Consider the following 16,235-nt stretch of genomic DNA (forward strand, 5'->3'; position numbering starts at 1 on the left):
ATGTATTTATAAAGAAGTGACTTTATACATTTTATTGCACGGTAACGAGAGCTCAGTCCGACACAGAAAGCAGAGGGGTGCTGCAAAAACAAAATTAGGAAAAAAAAATGAAATAGTAATGTCAAAGCTTATTAATACTCAGGTATTTACTTATCTAGCTTTGGGGCCTGTTTTATGCCTGGTTTCATACCCATCCAAACAGCTTTTGGTGTGTATGTATAAACACATTGATCAAACACACTGTTAGAGCTGGGTTATAATAGACTTTTCCACAGCTTTTTTGGTTTGACTTAGCAGATATTTGCATAATAGTCTAGAACTGGTTCAGGTGTAGGCCCCCAGGCTCACCTAATCCTACTTCAAGTGCCCGTCCCATTAGACCGTGTAATCAGGAATGTGCAGCAAAGCAGGTGTGTTAATAATGCTTATTAAACAAACGCCCGTTTACTGCTGTCTGCTTTGGATACCCGATGTTGGTGATGTCATGACAGACATGAGATGGGAGAGAGAGAGGAGGAGGTAAGGCTCGTGAGGAGTATTTTCACAGACTGGCGAGTCCAGACAGAGAGGCAGAGCGAAAATAGCTCAAGGGGCAAACAAGGTAACCTTTTTCAAAAGACGCTTCAGGGGGTGTCTGCCAAGTCCCACACAATACTGTCTGCAGTGAATGTCTGTGTTGCAGTTGTACTGCACTGCACAACAAAATATCTTAAAACGTCTGGGTGCATGATCAGATCATACTGGAGCAGTCCAAAGCTGCTTGTCTGAATGACAAAAATGCATCACCACCTATTATGTTTCATGCAAAAATATACATTTTGTCCAGAGACTGTGAAGCCGTTAGGACCCTGACAACTTGAATTACCTGTGAATCCATGTCGGCCTACCTGAGCTTCCCCCTGCTGTGACTCACTCATAGACTGCATAAAAGAAGTGGATGTAGCCTTGGGCTGCAAAAAGTAAAGCCAAGCCACAAGTGCCTTAAACCTGCATTCTTTCTAACAGCCAGCAGGGGGCGACTCCACTGATTGAAAAAATAAGTCATAAGGTATAGAAATCTATGAGAAATTGACCCTTGTTTTATTACCTTAGTAAACATTTTTTAAAATATGTTTATGTTCTCAATCGCTAGTTTCAAATCTTCTTCAATGCAGCATAATGTTTGTGTAAGTGTGCCTATGTATTGTAAATTATGGTCCCATTAGAGTAAAATAGAGGAGAAAGAGGGTTATGCTTTAGAGCGTAGCTACCTTGTGACTGACAAGTTGCAACCACAGCGACCTGTCAATCAGGACAGAGGCATAGCAATGTGTATTCATGGCACTGTGTACACTTAAATAGCTGTGAACATGTTTCTGGGTGTTGTCCATGTTTTTGTCTTAGAACTTTAACCCTTTCACAGTGTGTTTTCAGTTAAAAGTTAATAATAGTAAGTTAATATAAATATGTTATATTTTTTGATGCCTAAAAATATACTAAAAAGAGAATGTCCACACTGACGCAACAAAAGATCAGTGGACTGTCCACAAAAAAGTGCAAGTTGTGTATGCAAACGGATTATCAGACATAAAGAAAATAGAAATACATAATGAAGCAATGCTTTGTTTCCTTAAAAGTATCATATTATACTATTTAACTTGTGTAACACACTTTGAGCTATTAAGTACCATGCCATTATTATCAATTATTTAGTTGAAAAGTGGCATCTCATGCACTCAGTCACTGTAGAGGGAAACAAATCAAAGCAGTTGATGGATTCTTTTCCCTGTCATTATAGCTATTGTGTAGTTCACTTCTGCTCCTTAAATTTTACCATGACTACAGAGTCTCTTTTTTCTGATGCACACCTGTTTGGCCCATTTTTATGATCTGTAATGACAAACCCCATGGACAGATCAAAGGAACTTGTAGCAATGTCAATATCGTCCTACATGTCATGAGATCATAATGCTCATATGAATGAGACCCCTCACTCCCTGCTGGTGCCCTGGCTTAAGTCGGGCACATAAACATGTTGCACTGAGGTCATGGACATCTCTTGTGTTCGTGATATCATAACCACAGAATAAATCATGAACACCTAGTATGGGGCTATAATCAGATCTCCTACATGGTAACCGTTGTTAAGAATATGGCCCAGAGGATAACACTGCCCAATTTACTTGAAAGATGAGCATATCCATTCTAAGACATCTCCATGATTCACAGGGAAGGTCCCTGTTTTTGAGAGGGGGGCTAAGGCAAGTTTGGACACACCCATGCCAGCCGGGACATTCCCATTAAGGGGCCACTTGGTTCTAAAAGAGGAGAGAGATGGGACGCAGGGATCAAATGGCCAGTTGTTTACAAGGTGTTTGACCACTAACACAGATATGATCTCAAGGGACAAGAAAGCATGTGGTTCTTCTTTGTAAAGAAAGACAACACGACATAAAAGAAAATAAGGGGGCTACCCTGTATTTTGGTTCATTTTAATTAGCATCTCTGTTAATGGTGTTCTAGTTTTCTAAGATGCCTGAAAGTTAATGTGAAGCAAAATTAAGGGGTTGCTGAAGTCACAGGAAGCTTTCGAAGAAACAACTCGACTAGACATGTCTTTGACTGTTTACCCACACAAGTACCGACATTGAAATAGCCATGGGTTATACTTGTTGAGGGTACGATGTGGATCCAAAAAAACAAAATTAAGCAACAACAAAAAAGCCTAGAAATGACTGAAGTGAATGATGTGTGGAAGCAGGATCGGTGGATTTAAGTGCTACAAAGTGACTGGTCATGCCCTCTCTTTGTGTCCTAAGGCCAGAGTGCATCCTCTATGAGTCCCCTGACGTGCTCAGGACTCATTCATGGGTAATGTACCAGACAGAGAAGATTACTCCCCTTTCTTCCTTCTCTCTACTCAGCCGAGGAAGCCCTCCCTAGTCATACCTTTTCGCCCACTTTCTCTGTTGTCCTGTTTGACAGATGCCACAAGATTGCCTCAATAGATGAAATTTGACATAGAAAAAAAATCTTTAAATTTGGATTCTCAAAAAGATTTAAGTATCATGGTGGCGTTTCATTCACAAACAGCATCAGAACTTACACTTTTTAAACCAGGGATCAAATGTAGTTTTACCTGAGGTAGGGGCAATATAAAAATACTAGAACTTGTACCTTGTGCACAAAGAACTTACTGGTCCATGCAATTCAACCTGTTTGAACTGTTCCTCTGAGTAAACAATTTGACATCAAAGATTGTTTGAAGTGATGGTTACAACCAGATCTTTGAGAGTGAAAGATTGCCATCAGCGACTTGTGTTTCCTTCAAGTCCTTCAAGAGCAATCTGAAGACTTCCACATTGGTTCTGCACTATGAGCAGTGCTGGGACCCTATGCACTGTTTACATACACTCACTCATCCATCTTGAACACAATGGTGATGGAGGAGTGTTGAGCAATGAGGCATTAACGTCTAGTCCATGGCCTATTGGTCTCCAATGAGCAGTGTCTGCTCAAATGCAAATAGCTGAAAAAATATATTCACTACTTGGTTCTCAGATCACTCCAGTAAGAAATACCACCGCTGTAAAAATGGAAAATAAATAAATTAATGTTCTGAATGTTACATAAAATTAAAATGTTACGACTTTTATAAGATGCAATGCAATAAAACATAACATCATTTTTGGATGTTTTTCCTGGAAAATATCCAGAAATATATGTTTGTAAAATTAAAAATGCTGAGGCTCAAACAAAAATCAAATTACAAAAGCATAATTTACATTTGCTCTCCTGCAACATGCTGCAAAAGGAAGTACAAACAAGTCATGTGACGATGGCAGTAGCCATGGAAGCAAAGCACACAAACTGAGAGCGATACCTGCCTTTAAAAAGAGACTGTACAAGCACCTTAGTGATACACTATTTTAGCAGTAAAGAAGCCAGAGAAACCAAAAGCTTGGTTTTAAACCCAATCAGACAGCTGTGCACACACCGGATGTCCTGTCCTTTGGTTTATTCTACTTTTTGCAGCCTACTTGGAGGACACGTTCCACACAGCCTCTGATGCAGAATTTGATGCATTCTGTTTTTATTTATGTTTTACACAGAGTCCCTTCTTCTTCAACACAGACTTCTTTGAAATCTGTGTTGTAAAATTTGGGATTTACAACCACATGGCATCAAAGTAAGGCCGATGCCGAAGCAAAAAGTTCCATACACTTCTCAGAGGTTGAAAATGTGGGGTTTTGCAGGGTTTTTTTTAAAACATTTTAATCCTTGGGACATGTAATCATGTGTTAACCACGCAGGTTTAATGAAATCACTATGAAGTTATTGATTGATAATACAAATAATATTAATGCATCTCTAATCTACAACCTATTTCTGATGGTTAACCTGATTTTTCAACCTTCCATTCAGTGCAATCAATTGTTTTGTCGTTCAGGAGCATCTAATGTGATTGTGGTGTACACAATGCGATAGGTTCATTATCACATAGACACACAGACAGTCCCTTCTCAGGACCCTTCACCACTGACTTAGACATTGGCACTGTCACAAACTCCGGCAGACAGAGTGAAAGAAAGCAAAAGAAAGGGAAGAGCTGGCATATGAGTAAGGTCCACAGGTTTGGCATCCAGTGGGGCTGGCAGAAACACAGCTAAAGATGGCTGAGTGCATTCCCAGCCTTGGCAAAACAAATGGAACTGTTGTTTGGGTTCAGAGGAGCTGGCCCTCAGAAAGGACACCGCGGGAGGGAGGTGGAGGGGTGGGCAGGCCAGACAGGGACAGACGAGGACACTGGAGCAGGGTGGCAGGGTTGCATGGCTCACACCACCCACATCAGCTCCAACAAACAGCATTGAACTGTTCCCAGAGGGGAAAGTTTGTGGAGAAAAAAAAGAAGGTCAAACTCTGTGAAAGTCACTATTTAAATTCAAAAGATGTCGTACTGTATATGAGGCATATTATTTGCATTGCATCAGAGAATGACTGAGTTTAATATATGATGAGAAGACCCGCCATGACGTGTTGCTTTCTTCCATTTGAACTGCCATCAAAGGGTTTTTTGTTGATATTTTCTGAATGAAAGTGACTGTGGAGTTCTGTTTGGTGAATCAGTGGAGTCAAAGATGTGGTGAAGTTAGGACATCATTCAACCTTAAATTATCTGCTAGGTAATAATGCCATAATATTTTCCCATCTTCCTTCGGGAGTGTAATCCAGATCACAGGAAGCTGAGGAAGAGCGTCTCATGTGGCTCAGACAGCCCAGGGGACTCGTCTGTCATCTGGCGCGATTAAGTCGCAAATCGAGCTGGAATGGTGAAACTGCCCAACGTGGCACGCACCGCAAACAGTGACGATTAGGCCTTGTGATGTGTGTGGGAGTGACTTAGGAGAAAAAGACTGATGCCGGCTGACTTTAAGTAGCAGTTTAGGAGGGAGGAAGACTGCTGAAGCTGTTGATGACTTTCCCTTGTCAGCTGCTCGGATCGTCTCCATTACCTTTTCCAAATAGTTCAAGGAACCGAACTTAGTGATTGAGTCAGAAAACAAAAGTATTAGGTACTGCAAAGATTACAAAAAGTAAACAGATAACAGGTTCATTATTTCAGCTTTGTTTGAGGTATAAATTTGCAAAGAATATCACAACACAGTAATTTTTTTCTTTGCAGTGTGATGCCATGTGACGGTAGCATTTAAAAACATGGGAGACTGAAAACAGAACACAGTATCTAAATTAATGCTGGCCTGCTGAGGGTTTTCTTTCCTTTTTTTGCTGGTTCAAATCCAATGTTGACATTTTCTTGCTTGGTACAGTCTCCTACACTGTGCAACCTTCCTTCCTGCTCTGACACCACTAGGCATTGCTCACATACCCTGTCACTAGTCATCACTGTTTTTCCGTACTACAGTTAGGACGGTAAAAAAATAATTCCTTCTGCGAGGGCCAGAAAAATGAAAAGTAAAAAAATATTTCTAATGTTCTTCATGCCCCTGGTCTGCATGAAAACTGAGACACGATCACAACGCGGATAACATGCAGACAACACAACACAACACAACACAACACAACACAACACAACACAACACAACACATAAATAACATGAGTAAACACATGTGGCATGGTTGGATTAATGATTATACAAATAGCATATCCAGACACAGATCACATTTTGGTCCCAGGGGTGTGTGGGGTCCATGTGTACTGGCCAGATGAAAACAAAAAACACATGCAAGTAGACCACACTGAAAGTCTTTCTAAATATAGGGACATTTCCAATTATTTGTAATCAAAACCTACATGACACAGACCTACTCAAACTATTCACAAACTGGAAATGATGTGAGAACTGGTTAATGGCATACACACTCAGTAAGTAGAAAGCTGTAGTCAGTACGGTTCAGTAACCTCTTTAGCATGATATGTTATCTTGCTTGAAGAATGTTTGCGATAATGCTGCAGCTTTAATCATACCCAGGCAGGCTTGTGCTGCTCAAGACACCTGGCTTCCAAATCCTGTCGGTCACATCTCCATTTTAGGTAGACATTTTTCAGAGCCATTAAATAAGTCCTGGAGTGTGTCTGCAGACATGGTGACCATAGCTGTTTACCAGCTTTAGCTGAGGCTGAAATCCCAGTGATATTTGGTGACTTCTGCATCAAATTTATCTCACCTAATTGTTTCATTTTGCCTTTATTTTGAATACAACAGCAGGAAACAGACAGAAAAGGGGGTAGAGAGAGAGGGAACAACATGCAGCAAAGGGCCGCGGGTCAGACAAGACTGCAGCGAGGACTCAGCCTTTGTACATGGGGCGCTTTCTCTACCATCTCATTCATTTTTTGCTATCATGGCAGTTCAACAAATAATTCTGCATTTTGCAGGCATATGAGAGGATGTGCAGCTGTATACAGAAATACAAACCACAGTCAGTGAGCCTGTGCATTTTAAATGTCTTCACGATACACTTATTTGTGTAATCAGAGTAAATCTTTTACAAACCACTTTTTACACTGACAACCACAGAGACAAATCAGATCTCACTGACACTTCTGTGTGGCATGATTACAGTACTGACAGATGTGCACACCACTTAATGAATCCCAAAAATGTACAAATGTGCAAAATCTGACACGTGTACACAAGCCTTAATATCTGCTCGCTTTTACACCAAACATCACAAACCGCCATCTTCTCCCTTTGATAGCTACAACAGGTAAAGCCATATGTTTACATGAAAGACAATTCTTGCCGATGCAGATGAGCACCTCCCACGCAACTAACTCCCTCCCCACCTCCCTCTTGGCAGAGCATACCAATTTCCACCTGGATGGTCTTCAACTATGTGCCAAGAGGATATCACGGCAGCTCCATATCCTCTGTGTGACAGTGTAATTCCCTCTGCCCTGCAGCAATGTCTGTAAAACTCAGACAGTTTACATGTTCATGTAGCTACATTGCACTGGGGAAGAGTGACTTGCCAAGTATTCAGTGCATTCATTTGATTTCTGGCACACACAGTTTAACCCCTCCAACATGAGCTGTCACAGGTGTAACTAAGTCAAAGGGAGAGGTGTGTTTGATCTTTCTTTCAATTCAGTGTATGGCAACCAAAAGCCAACGCTCTGGACTGATTGTTGACTCTTCTGCTTTGATATATTTGAACATATAATCCACTCAAGTTGAGTGAAAATACTTCATCTTAGTGCAGAGCAGCACGGTAATGACTGTATTATGTGCATGAATGGATATGGGGTACAGGGAAGTATCAAGTTCCAGACATTATTCAACCCAGGTATGCAGAAAAAATCTGCTATAATTAGGTAATATTGTATTTCACACTAGATAACAGTACAAAGGAGCTACTAAAATACATTTCAATCAGTTAGATTCAACATTTAATTAAATCTTCTGAGACCAAAGCCAAAAAACTTCACATAACTGACAGTTGAGGTTTATTTAATCTATGATGAAATGTAACATGTTTTCAATCAAGTACAGTAAAGCACAATAAGCCACACCAAAACCCTCTGGCTAAGGGCCAGCATATTACAGTAACTCAGGGTATCATACCACCTACATTGCAGGGATGTTACATGAAAAAACAAAATAACCTAAAAACATTGCGAAAGTGTTCACTGACTGGGAAGAGGTCAGGCATCATTGAGTTAATTTATATCTCCAACAACACCCAGGCTCCATGATTTCCATGCGAGTCATCCAAACACAGTGGAGTAATTTACTATTTGGGTTCTGGGCTGCCCCCTATCGGGAAAGTCCAGAGTAATCCGTCCCAGAATATCTTTGTGGCTGGAGACAGCATGAAGTTAAGATGTGTGTGCGTGCATGTGTGTTTTTGGCACTCGATCAACCAAAGCCAGCATGCAAGCAGGTTGCCTAGCAAGAGTCAAAATTGTCCCAGGTCACTTCATGTCAAGTCAGCTACAGCATGAGTCATGAAACCACTGACCCATATGTTTAAACGCCTCTTAGTGATAAGAGGATGTGGCTTTACTTTGATATGGTTTGGTAAATATACTCTACATTGTGCCCGCCTGTGTGCAAAATATACTTTATACTGTTGTAATGTTTTGAGGCAAGACATGGGAACTGCAGTTTGTATTAATAAACAAACAAACAGAAACCTACACTAGTCAACTATATTGTTAATTTTCTCTTCTGCTCCAATTGCAAACACCTGTCTAGTCTGATCCAACACATTGACCCCACACTACGCACTGAGCTATTCCTTCAGACAAAATTGATACGTGAAGTATCTTGATGTACTAGAGAGCAGGCGTGTAAGTATGAGTTTGTGTCTTTTTATTGATGGTTTTTGGTAAGAATGTGGTGAACTTCGACTTTCAATCTCAACTAATGAGTTTCTACAGCCAGTAGCTTTCCGTTTATATAGCTGTTGTGACTTTCAAATGTGTAGCTCTATCCAATTATACCCCGACATTACTAAATGTGTCTCTCTGTTGTGTATTCTTCCTGGGGTATGACAATTTTACCTGACACTGCCAGCAACTTTCCTGCATTGAGCAGGTGCTAATTTCAGACCCTGGACTTATGTCACACTTGTCTTATGCTTAAAGACAGACAATCCTGCACAATGCTCTCTGAGTACTATGCCCAAAAGAAAAAACCCCCAAACAGATTTCCAGACAGTATGAAAACTGACTAAAGGATTTCTGAAAATAGGATGTTACACAGTTAGTCTGAGCTTGAGGCAACTAACAAAAAGCTAAAGGAACAAACAGAGGCAAATGTTCATGTGTGTGTTTTTTTCTTTCTTAAACCAATTCTCAATTCGTAGACAGCCAACACCAAACACCCCCCACCCTCCATCCCAAGCTAAGGCTATCAGACAACTAAAGCTGCAAAAGTAAAATGACCTGGTGACTGTTAAAGCCCTTGAGAGAGATTCTGTCTGGTTTCTGGGCTCATCTATCAATCCTGAGACTGGATTATATATACTCTACTGTTTTCCACAGACTACAGGACTGGCTTCAAATAAACTCGGGGACTGACACGTTGTGATTTTAAGGAAGTGGTCTATAACCAGATCAGGTTCTGCAGATGTTTATGTGCATATATTCCTGAATAAATGTTAGCAAAAATAAATTAAACTAAAAATGGAGAAATTACAGCATGTGCAGGGATTTAAGGATAAATTATTAGTTTCAGACACAAGCTGTAATAATGTCATCTTTAATCTCTGCAGACTGATGTCTGGGAAGACCCAGTTGGTGGATCCTCCAGTTCATGTCCCCTGTCCTCTTCCCTTTCCACACACAGACTGGCCATGGCGCTGTGGTCCTGCCCTCCTGCCCTGCAGGTCATTGGACGCGCCGATTACCCACAAGTCCTTGACACAAGACAAATCTGAGCGCTTTCATCTGTGTCGGTGGGTCGCCCCTCAAAGCCTTGTTACAGGATTGGCGTTCACCAATTAGCACAATTAGCTTCTGGCAAGCCGCCGGGGGTGTCACATGGCACCAGCTTTGCACTGATGGTACCTGACAAGCTTGCAGATCAGTCATGTCTGCCATTGCAGGGGGTAAGTTGGTTGCAGGATGGACAGGAAAACAAAGATGTAACTCACGTACATACATGCATGTGTATGTGCACAAGCCGAAAGAAAGCACAGAAACAAAACAATTCTTAGCAGTGCAGCAGTAGAAAAGTGTGATGTTCTGATATCAGTATAGGTTAATCACAAAGAGTGATTCAAAACTAAAAAACAGGTGAAGTGTGTGGTCTCATATGATCAGCATATGGAGTCATCACAGTCACCATATGGCATTTGAGAGTACTTTCCTTCTGCAAAGTACGATAACAGAGAACCTTGAAGATGTGTCGGTCTTGTGTTGGACCTGTGAAGTTCTTCTCTTGGTTTTTATAAAACTACAAAGTCATATATCCCAAGCTGTCATTCGTCTTTTTAGGACAGGGAGAGAGTTTGTTTGTGAGGCCCAGTTCCCTTAATGTTTTATCCAGAATGCTCTGTTGAGGGGCTCCCATGTCAAAGTCTTTTGAAGAGATGAAAAACATTGGCAAATAAAGTGGCTTTATGGGGGAAAATCCAACCAAGGTGGCCAGGGTTCCCTGCCTTTTCTGAAAAAAAAGAAAATATGTACATGGGTACAGTATAGGAGGATAACATCTGGAGGTGGTTGTGCCATGAAGGAATGCAGACGCTAAAACATGGAGGCTTTCGACAGAGTGCAGAGCATCATTATAGCAATGTGAGTGTGTCTATCATACAGTATATATATATATATATATATATATACACAGCAATACAACAAAAGCAGTACACAGGAGGAGGCCAACACATAATACCAGCATTATACAGCAACAACTCAGTGTTATTCACTTATTTGATTCATGACCAGGTCCTCTACCAGTTAAAATACTGTTACGCTGATGACTTAATAAAACAGTGATAATATAACACCAGAAGGATTCTTAAAAAAAGTTTAATATCTCATTGAACATCTGTCAGGAAGTCATGAGGGTCAATAACTCAAGAACCATCATCCTAAGTGGTGATGCAGAACCCAAATCCTGAATCTGATCTATAACTTAAGACCCATTTAAAGAGACAGACCACCAAGACTAAAACAGCAGTCAAAGACACGGCCAGTAGACTTCCACACTGCTTACATATACCTATGAACAACAATTAGAAACATGAATCTAATAATGATGTACTGGAAATCGCGAGAGAAAAGAGATACAGACAGTAATCAGGCCACAATGCCTGGCTCCCAGGTCTAAAAGCAAAAAAAACAATTTCATTGTTTCTCTTAAGATGCCAGTATGCGTACAATGTATGAAAAAATGCTGGAGCTGTCCATCAATTCCTCATCACTGATGCGACAGCTTGATAAGACTGTGTTCTAGCACACCTACTAAGTGGAGCTATGTATGAAAACACAGGCAAAACTCAGTGGCCTGGATACAATTGGTGTGCTGATAAAAGCGCTCCAGACGATGGGCAGAGAGATAAGTGGAAGGGGAGGTCTGGGGCACTGACGTTCTGCCACAATACTGTTCTCATTTGCAGCTTTGCGTTTCCTTGGCCCTCTCGCTTTTCCTTAGCGTCAGTGTAATCTCTGTGCCTGGCTACGCTGAGTATCTTAGGTAACACTGCTTGAGATCAGTATCTCCCCTCAAAACAAGAAGCCAGGAAGTGTTCCGTCTGTCATTATCACAATTCACCCAGCGCTGTGGTTTTCCTCTTCACATCAAATCTATTCTTTATGGTTTCCTTCCCAAGGATCTTGTGTAAGTTAGTTTTTTAAACCTTTCCAGCTGAGGACAGTAAAGGAGAGGGAGACCACAGCGTCTGTGTATGTGTGTATCTACGTGTGGTGTAGTCGGAGAGCAGCTGCATTCCTGAGGGTGAGCAGTGAATTGACCACATAACACCATGGCGTGTGTGGGAGTGTGACACAACGAGGAAGGGAGATTATGGCGGAAAGGTTTGTTGATGTAAAACACAACTTGATTTCCACGGGTGCGCGCATCCATGCATAAATGAGCACATCCGCACAGCTGCTGCTCATGGGCGTGTTAGAGCGACACACCTTGTCTGACAACACTTGAGCGCATCTGGAGGTCTTGAAGAAGAGACAAGTTAAAAGAGCTACTTAATTATCTGGCCTGAATACCAAAGACGTTAAAATGAAAACATTCCCATCTCTTCTTCTCTTCGCTCTTCCTGTCATGGTGTTTCTTTTCCTCAAATAGCATTTAGATGTTTGCAATCCACATGAAAGCCTCAAAATAAAGAGTGCACTAGAACACCTTATCATCAGTCCTTAATTGCACTTGGAAAGAGCAGTTACAAAGAAAGGAAAACATAGTGACCTCAATAAACTGTATTGCAAAACTGTGATTTATGCCAGAAGAACAAATATCAAAGGAAGGAGGCTGCAAATTCCATCTTTTCTCAGAAGTCATTACACCAAAAATGGGTTCAAAACAACTTTGTGTGCGTTATTCCCTGTAATCACTCTAATGGACCACCTGAACCAGTCAGTTGCTCCAGCCCGTGGGTGTTTTGGATGTTAATCTGCTGAAGTGATCTTAAACTAAGGAGACTGCTTGGGAAATAAGTCACAGCAAATGACATCATCAAATGTCTGGTAGAGGAAAGCATGCATTCAAAATAAACTGTACCGAATGCTCTTGATCCCCAATATCAGTTAATCCTCTGCTCAGTTACGACACAGTTGTATTTGACTCACTGTTTTCAGCTGTCTGTTGTTACAGCAAAACCTCAAGGTAATGGGAAAATCTTGTGTCCCATTGGTTAGAACATGATAAAACTACATAAATACAGTGCAATTCATACGTTTGTGGTTAAGGGTAGTTGTTAGCCAACTCTTGCTGTCATGATTGTAACTAAACTGCTGAAGTGCAAAAGTCATTCTTTCTGGCATTTTTTGGCAGTAACCAGGGACTTCCTTCTGAACTGGAGGAGGGCCACCATGATTTGCATGTGGCCTGGGGACAAATAAAAGATGGATTGCAATTGGTTTAAGGATCTGGCCAACAGAGACATATGTGACTAATTGGAAATAAAAGTGTCTTAAATCTCATCTTAATTTTATCCAGATATGAGACACTTAAAATGCCAAGTGTAAATCATCTTCATCTTGTCAAAAAAAAATGCTTTCTGCTGAAAAAGTTGTTTTCCATCACTCATTACCCAATTTAGCAAAACTTGTAAAAGAAAAAAAAAACATTTGGATTTAATAGTCAAACAGTGCATTATAGGGCGTTAGATCATTGACAAAAGCTGAGAAAATTGAACCTCACGGTTGGTATTACTTGTTCTTAAGAACACATAAATATTACGGTAATTTTCCACACAGACCTTTGTCCATTATCACTATCTTGAGTACCAGGACCATGCCAGTGGTAGTATATATGGAGCGGCTCAGTTGTTGAGCAGATGTATTGTGAAATGGTTCAGTCTAGTTGTCTTGTCACAACATTCAGTTTGAGCCCTGAAGACAGAGACAGCGTTATCCGCTTATTGTCATGGAGAGTAGTGCCTTGGGGACTTGAGGAGAAATGTTAGCCTTAAATCTTCTTTGGGGATAGAGTTAGACATTTGCATGATGGAAGAACATCCTCAGTGGAAGGCTTCATGTTCAGTCAGTGGGGTTAGAAAGAGAAAATCACCTTTATGCCAGCTGGATATCCATGACTTCACTGGGAAATCTTTTTGTGTCTCTACGTTTTATCAGGTCGACTACTACTGGTACTACAGCTCCTACTGCTACAGCTCCAAGTGCTTTGAAATTAAGAGAAGCAAAGGGGGGGAAGGATTGGATGCATTTTTGTCTAAAACAGCATGATGCAGATCAGTCTATACCAGGACTTGCACAACAAACACTCAACAAAAAGGCATGCTAGTGCGAGACAGCAAAATCTTGAGCGTGGGTGAGCTATGCCTATATAAACTTTGATGGCGAAATTTCCGGAAGTGCGTGGTTAAGCAGTCAGAAAAATAAAAACAGCTTGTATAAAGTTTGCACAGACTTGTGCATGTGCACACATGTGTATCCACACACCTTACAGGCTCATTACACCCCTGTATCTCCACTCAAGTGGAAAAACACCCCCGTCACTTTCCCCACAGCATCTTCACTCTCAAGATAGTTCCCAGTCAACATCCACCCGTTACCCTTCCTCAAAAAAAAAAATCCTTGAGGAGGTCAACCGAGAGATTAAGACCCTTTAAATGGGGTCATGGAGATCAATGATCAAACAGAGAGCCAGGCCCAGCCCCCATGCCCCCACTCCTCCCACTTTATTTCAGGAAGCCTGATAATAGAGACAAAAAGGCCGACTAACTACTTCCCTCCACCATGACCCAACCACCCTCTTAATCTCTGGCGGTGGCCTCACCTATAGCTGTCACTGACAGTCTCGCCAATCAATGATCACAACATCTACATTAATTGGATATGAATCTAAGAAATGTGAGAGTAAATACAAGTTTTAAAAAAAAACAACCAAAGACAGTGGTGAAAAGAAGGGGTCCAACAACAGGACAAAAAAACATATTTCATGATGTCATCTCAATATGCCCTATACTGCATTGACTAGAGATGTAAAATTATACGTATAAAATATGAAAGCAAAAAAAAAAAAGAAAAATCCTTCACACAACGGGTCCATTAATTAGTCTTGGCAAAAACTTGCAATCACACCTGTCATACAGTGATGTATTTCATCTCCCCTGCTGTGCTAGCGCTCTCTGATTTCTATTGTGTGTATCCAGAAGGGGGACAAATGCATTGGTCAAATGAGACCTCTTGCATGGGAAAAACACTTTGTTGGTTGTGGGTTTTCCATCATTGTGTGAGCCACATTCCTGTGGACCACAGGAGAGCAGAAACTGGCTGCGGAGAAACCCACTCAGCTGCGGGGTTGGTGAGGTTGTTCCCTCCAGAAAACACGCCTTCCGATGAGTTATAACTTTTCACATGCTGGAGTGGGTTCAACAGTTTTAGAGGTAAAAGCTAGCATGCTTTTATTGGGAGTTTAAAAGTGAGGAAAGAATTACACAAGGGTTGAAAGACCTACCCTGTGGGTGCATCTATTAACTTAAGCTATGATACATACAACAAAGAAAATAAATTGCACTATTTGTCACTAGGGCTATGTTATTCATAGAAAGTTATCCAACTCAAGCAACTGTTAAAAGTTTATAGTCAGAATTTCACAACAATGTTCTGAAAGGACTTGTGTGTCAAGTTTAGTATAAAAATGGCTAGGGAGATGAATGAATGCCACAAAAAGAAAAGAAAGAAAACATGGAGTGGGCATTAAGTGAGAGAGGACAAGCCTTTTAAAATACCTGTCTCTTTTTGAAAAGACCATTAGCACTGGAAAAGTGAACATGTACCAAGACATGTTCCCTTTTCTATGATTGAAATATTAAATTAGATATTATGCTAATTTTCATGTTTATGTATTTTGGGTTTCTACTAGAACATATTTACATGCTTTATTGTTCAAAAATCACATTATTTTTCAATCCTACGGTTTGTCTGCATACACTTGTGTTCACGCTCTGTCTGAAACGCTCCTTTTTAGGCCTGTCATTTTAAGGCACCCTCCTGAAAAAGTCTGCTCTGCTCCGATTGTGATTCTCGACATCTCTGCACCTTCATTGCAGCCGGGGAATGATTGTATCACTTTGCAGCACTTTCATCCAATATATAGTAGAGTTGTAACATCACAATATTACTGAAGTTCTGACAGCTCTTTTAAAGGCACAGTTTCTGAACACGGGCTACGAATCATGGATTGAGCATTTAGATACTATCATGCTATTTATGCAGGACTTAGGCCTGCCCTATTATCAATAAGACATGGAATGTATATCTTTAAAAAAAAAATAGATCTAAAATAAGCAATTCAGGCAAAACACAACTTTATAATGTGAAAATATTAATAGAAAGAGAAGAAAAGTGTGTGCATCACGATGCAAAATGAGTATAAATCAGAAAACACTACTGAATAATAAAATAAAACAATATGAAGGGGTTAAATCCAAAGTGACCAGCCAACAGTGACTTCATCAATGCACTGCAGATGCAAAATCTCACTTCACCACACATCAGATGGCATTTCAGGATATGTGTAATGCTTTCTTCCACTGTCTATCACCCCCTCCTCAGTGTGTGTAAGTGTGTCTCTCTGACACGT

The 16,235-nt window shown here is 40.7% G+C and overlaps 1 protein-coding gene across 2 annotated transcripts in view; it reads right to left on the reverse strand.

The window, feature by feature from the left end:
- The window catches only part of arl15a (ADP-ribosylation factor-like 15a), a 105,710-nt gene that overhangs the window by 23,969 nt on the left and 65,506 nt on the right, over positions 1 to 16,235 (reverse strand). The window contains exon 5 of one of the 2 annotated variants that reach the window (XM_059337118.1): positions 10,026 to 10,613. The exons of the other annotated variant lie outside the window; for it this stretch is intronic. Within the exon in view, the coding sequence (XP_059193101.1) occupies positions 10,404 to 10,613 (210 nt within the window). The 3' untranslated portion in view covers positions 10,026 to 10,403. Of the gene's footprint in view, positions 1 to 10,025; positions 10,614 to 16,235 lie in introns of those variants that run through there. 2 annotated transcript variants of the gene reach the window in all.

This window comes from Centropristis striata, chromosome 7 (assembly GCF_030273125.1).
Source record: "Centropristis striata isolate RG_2023a ecotype Rhode Island chromosome 7, C.striata_1.0, whole genome shotgun sequence".
NCBI lineage: Eukaryota > Metazoa > Chordata > Actinopteri > Perciformes > Serranidae > Centropristis > Centropristis striata.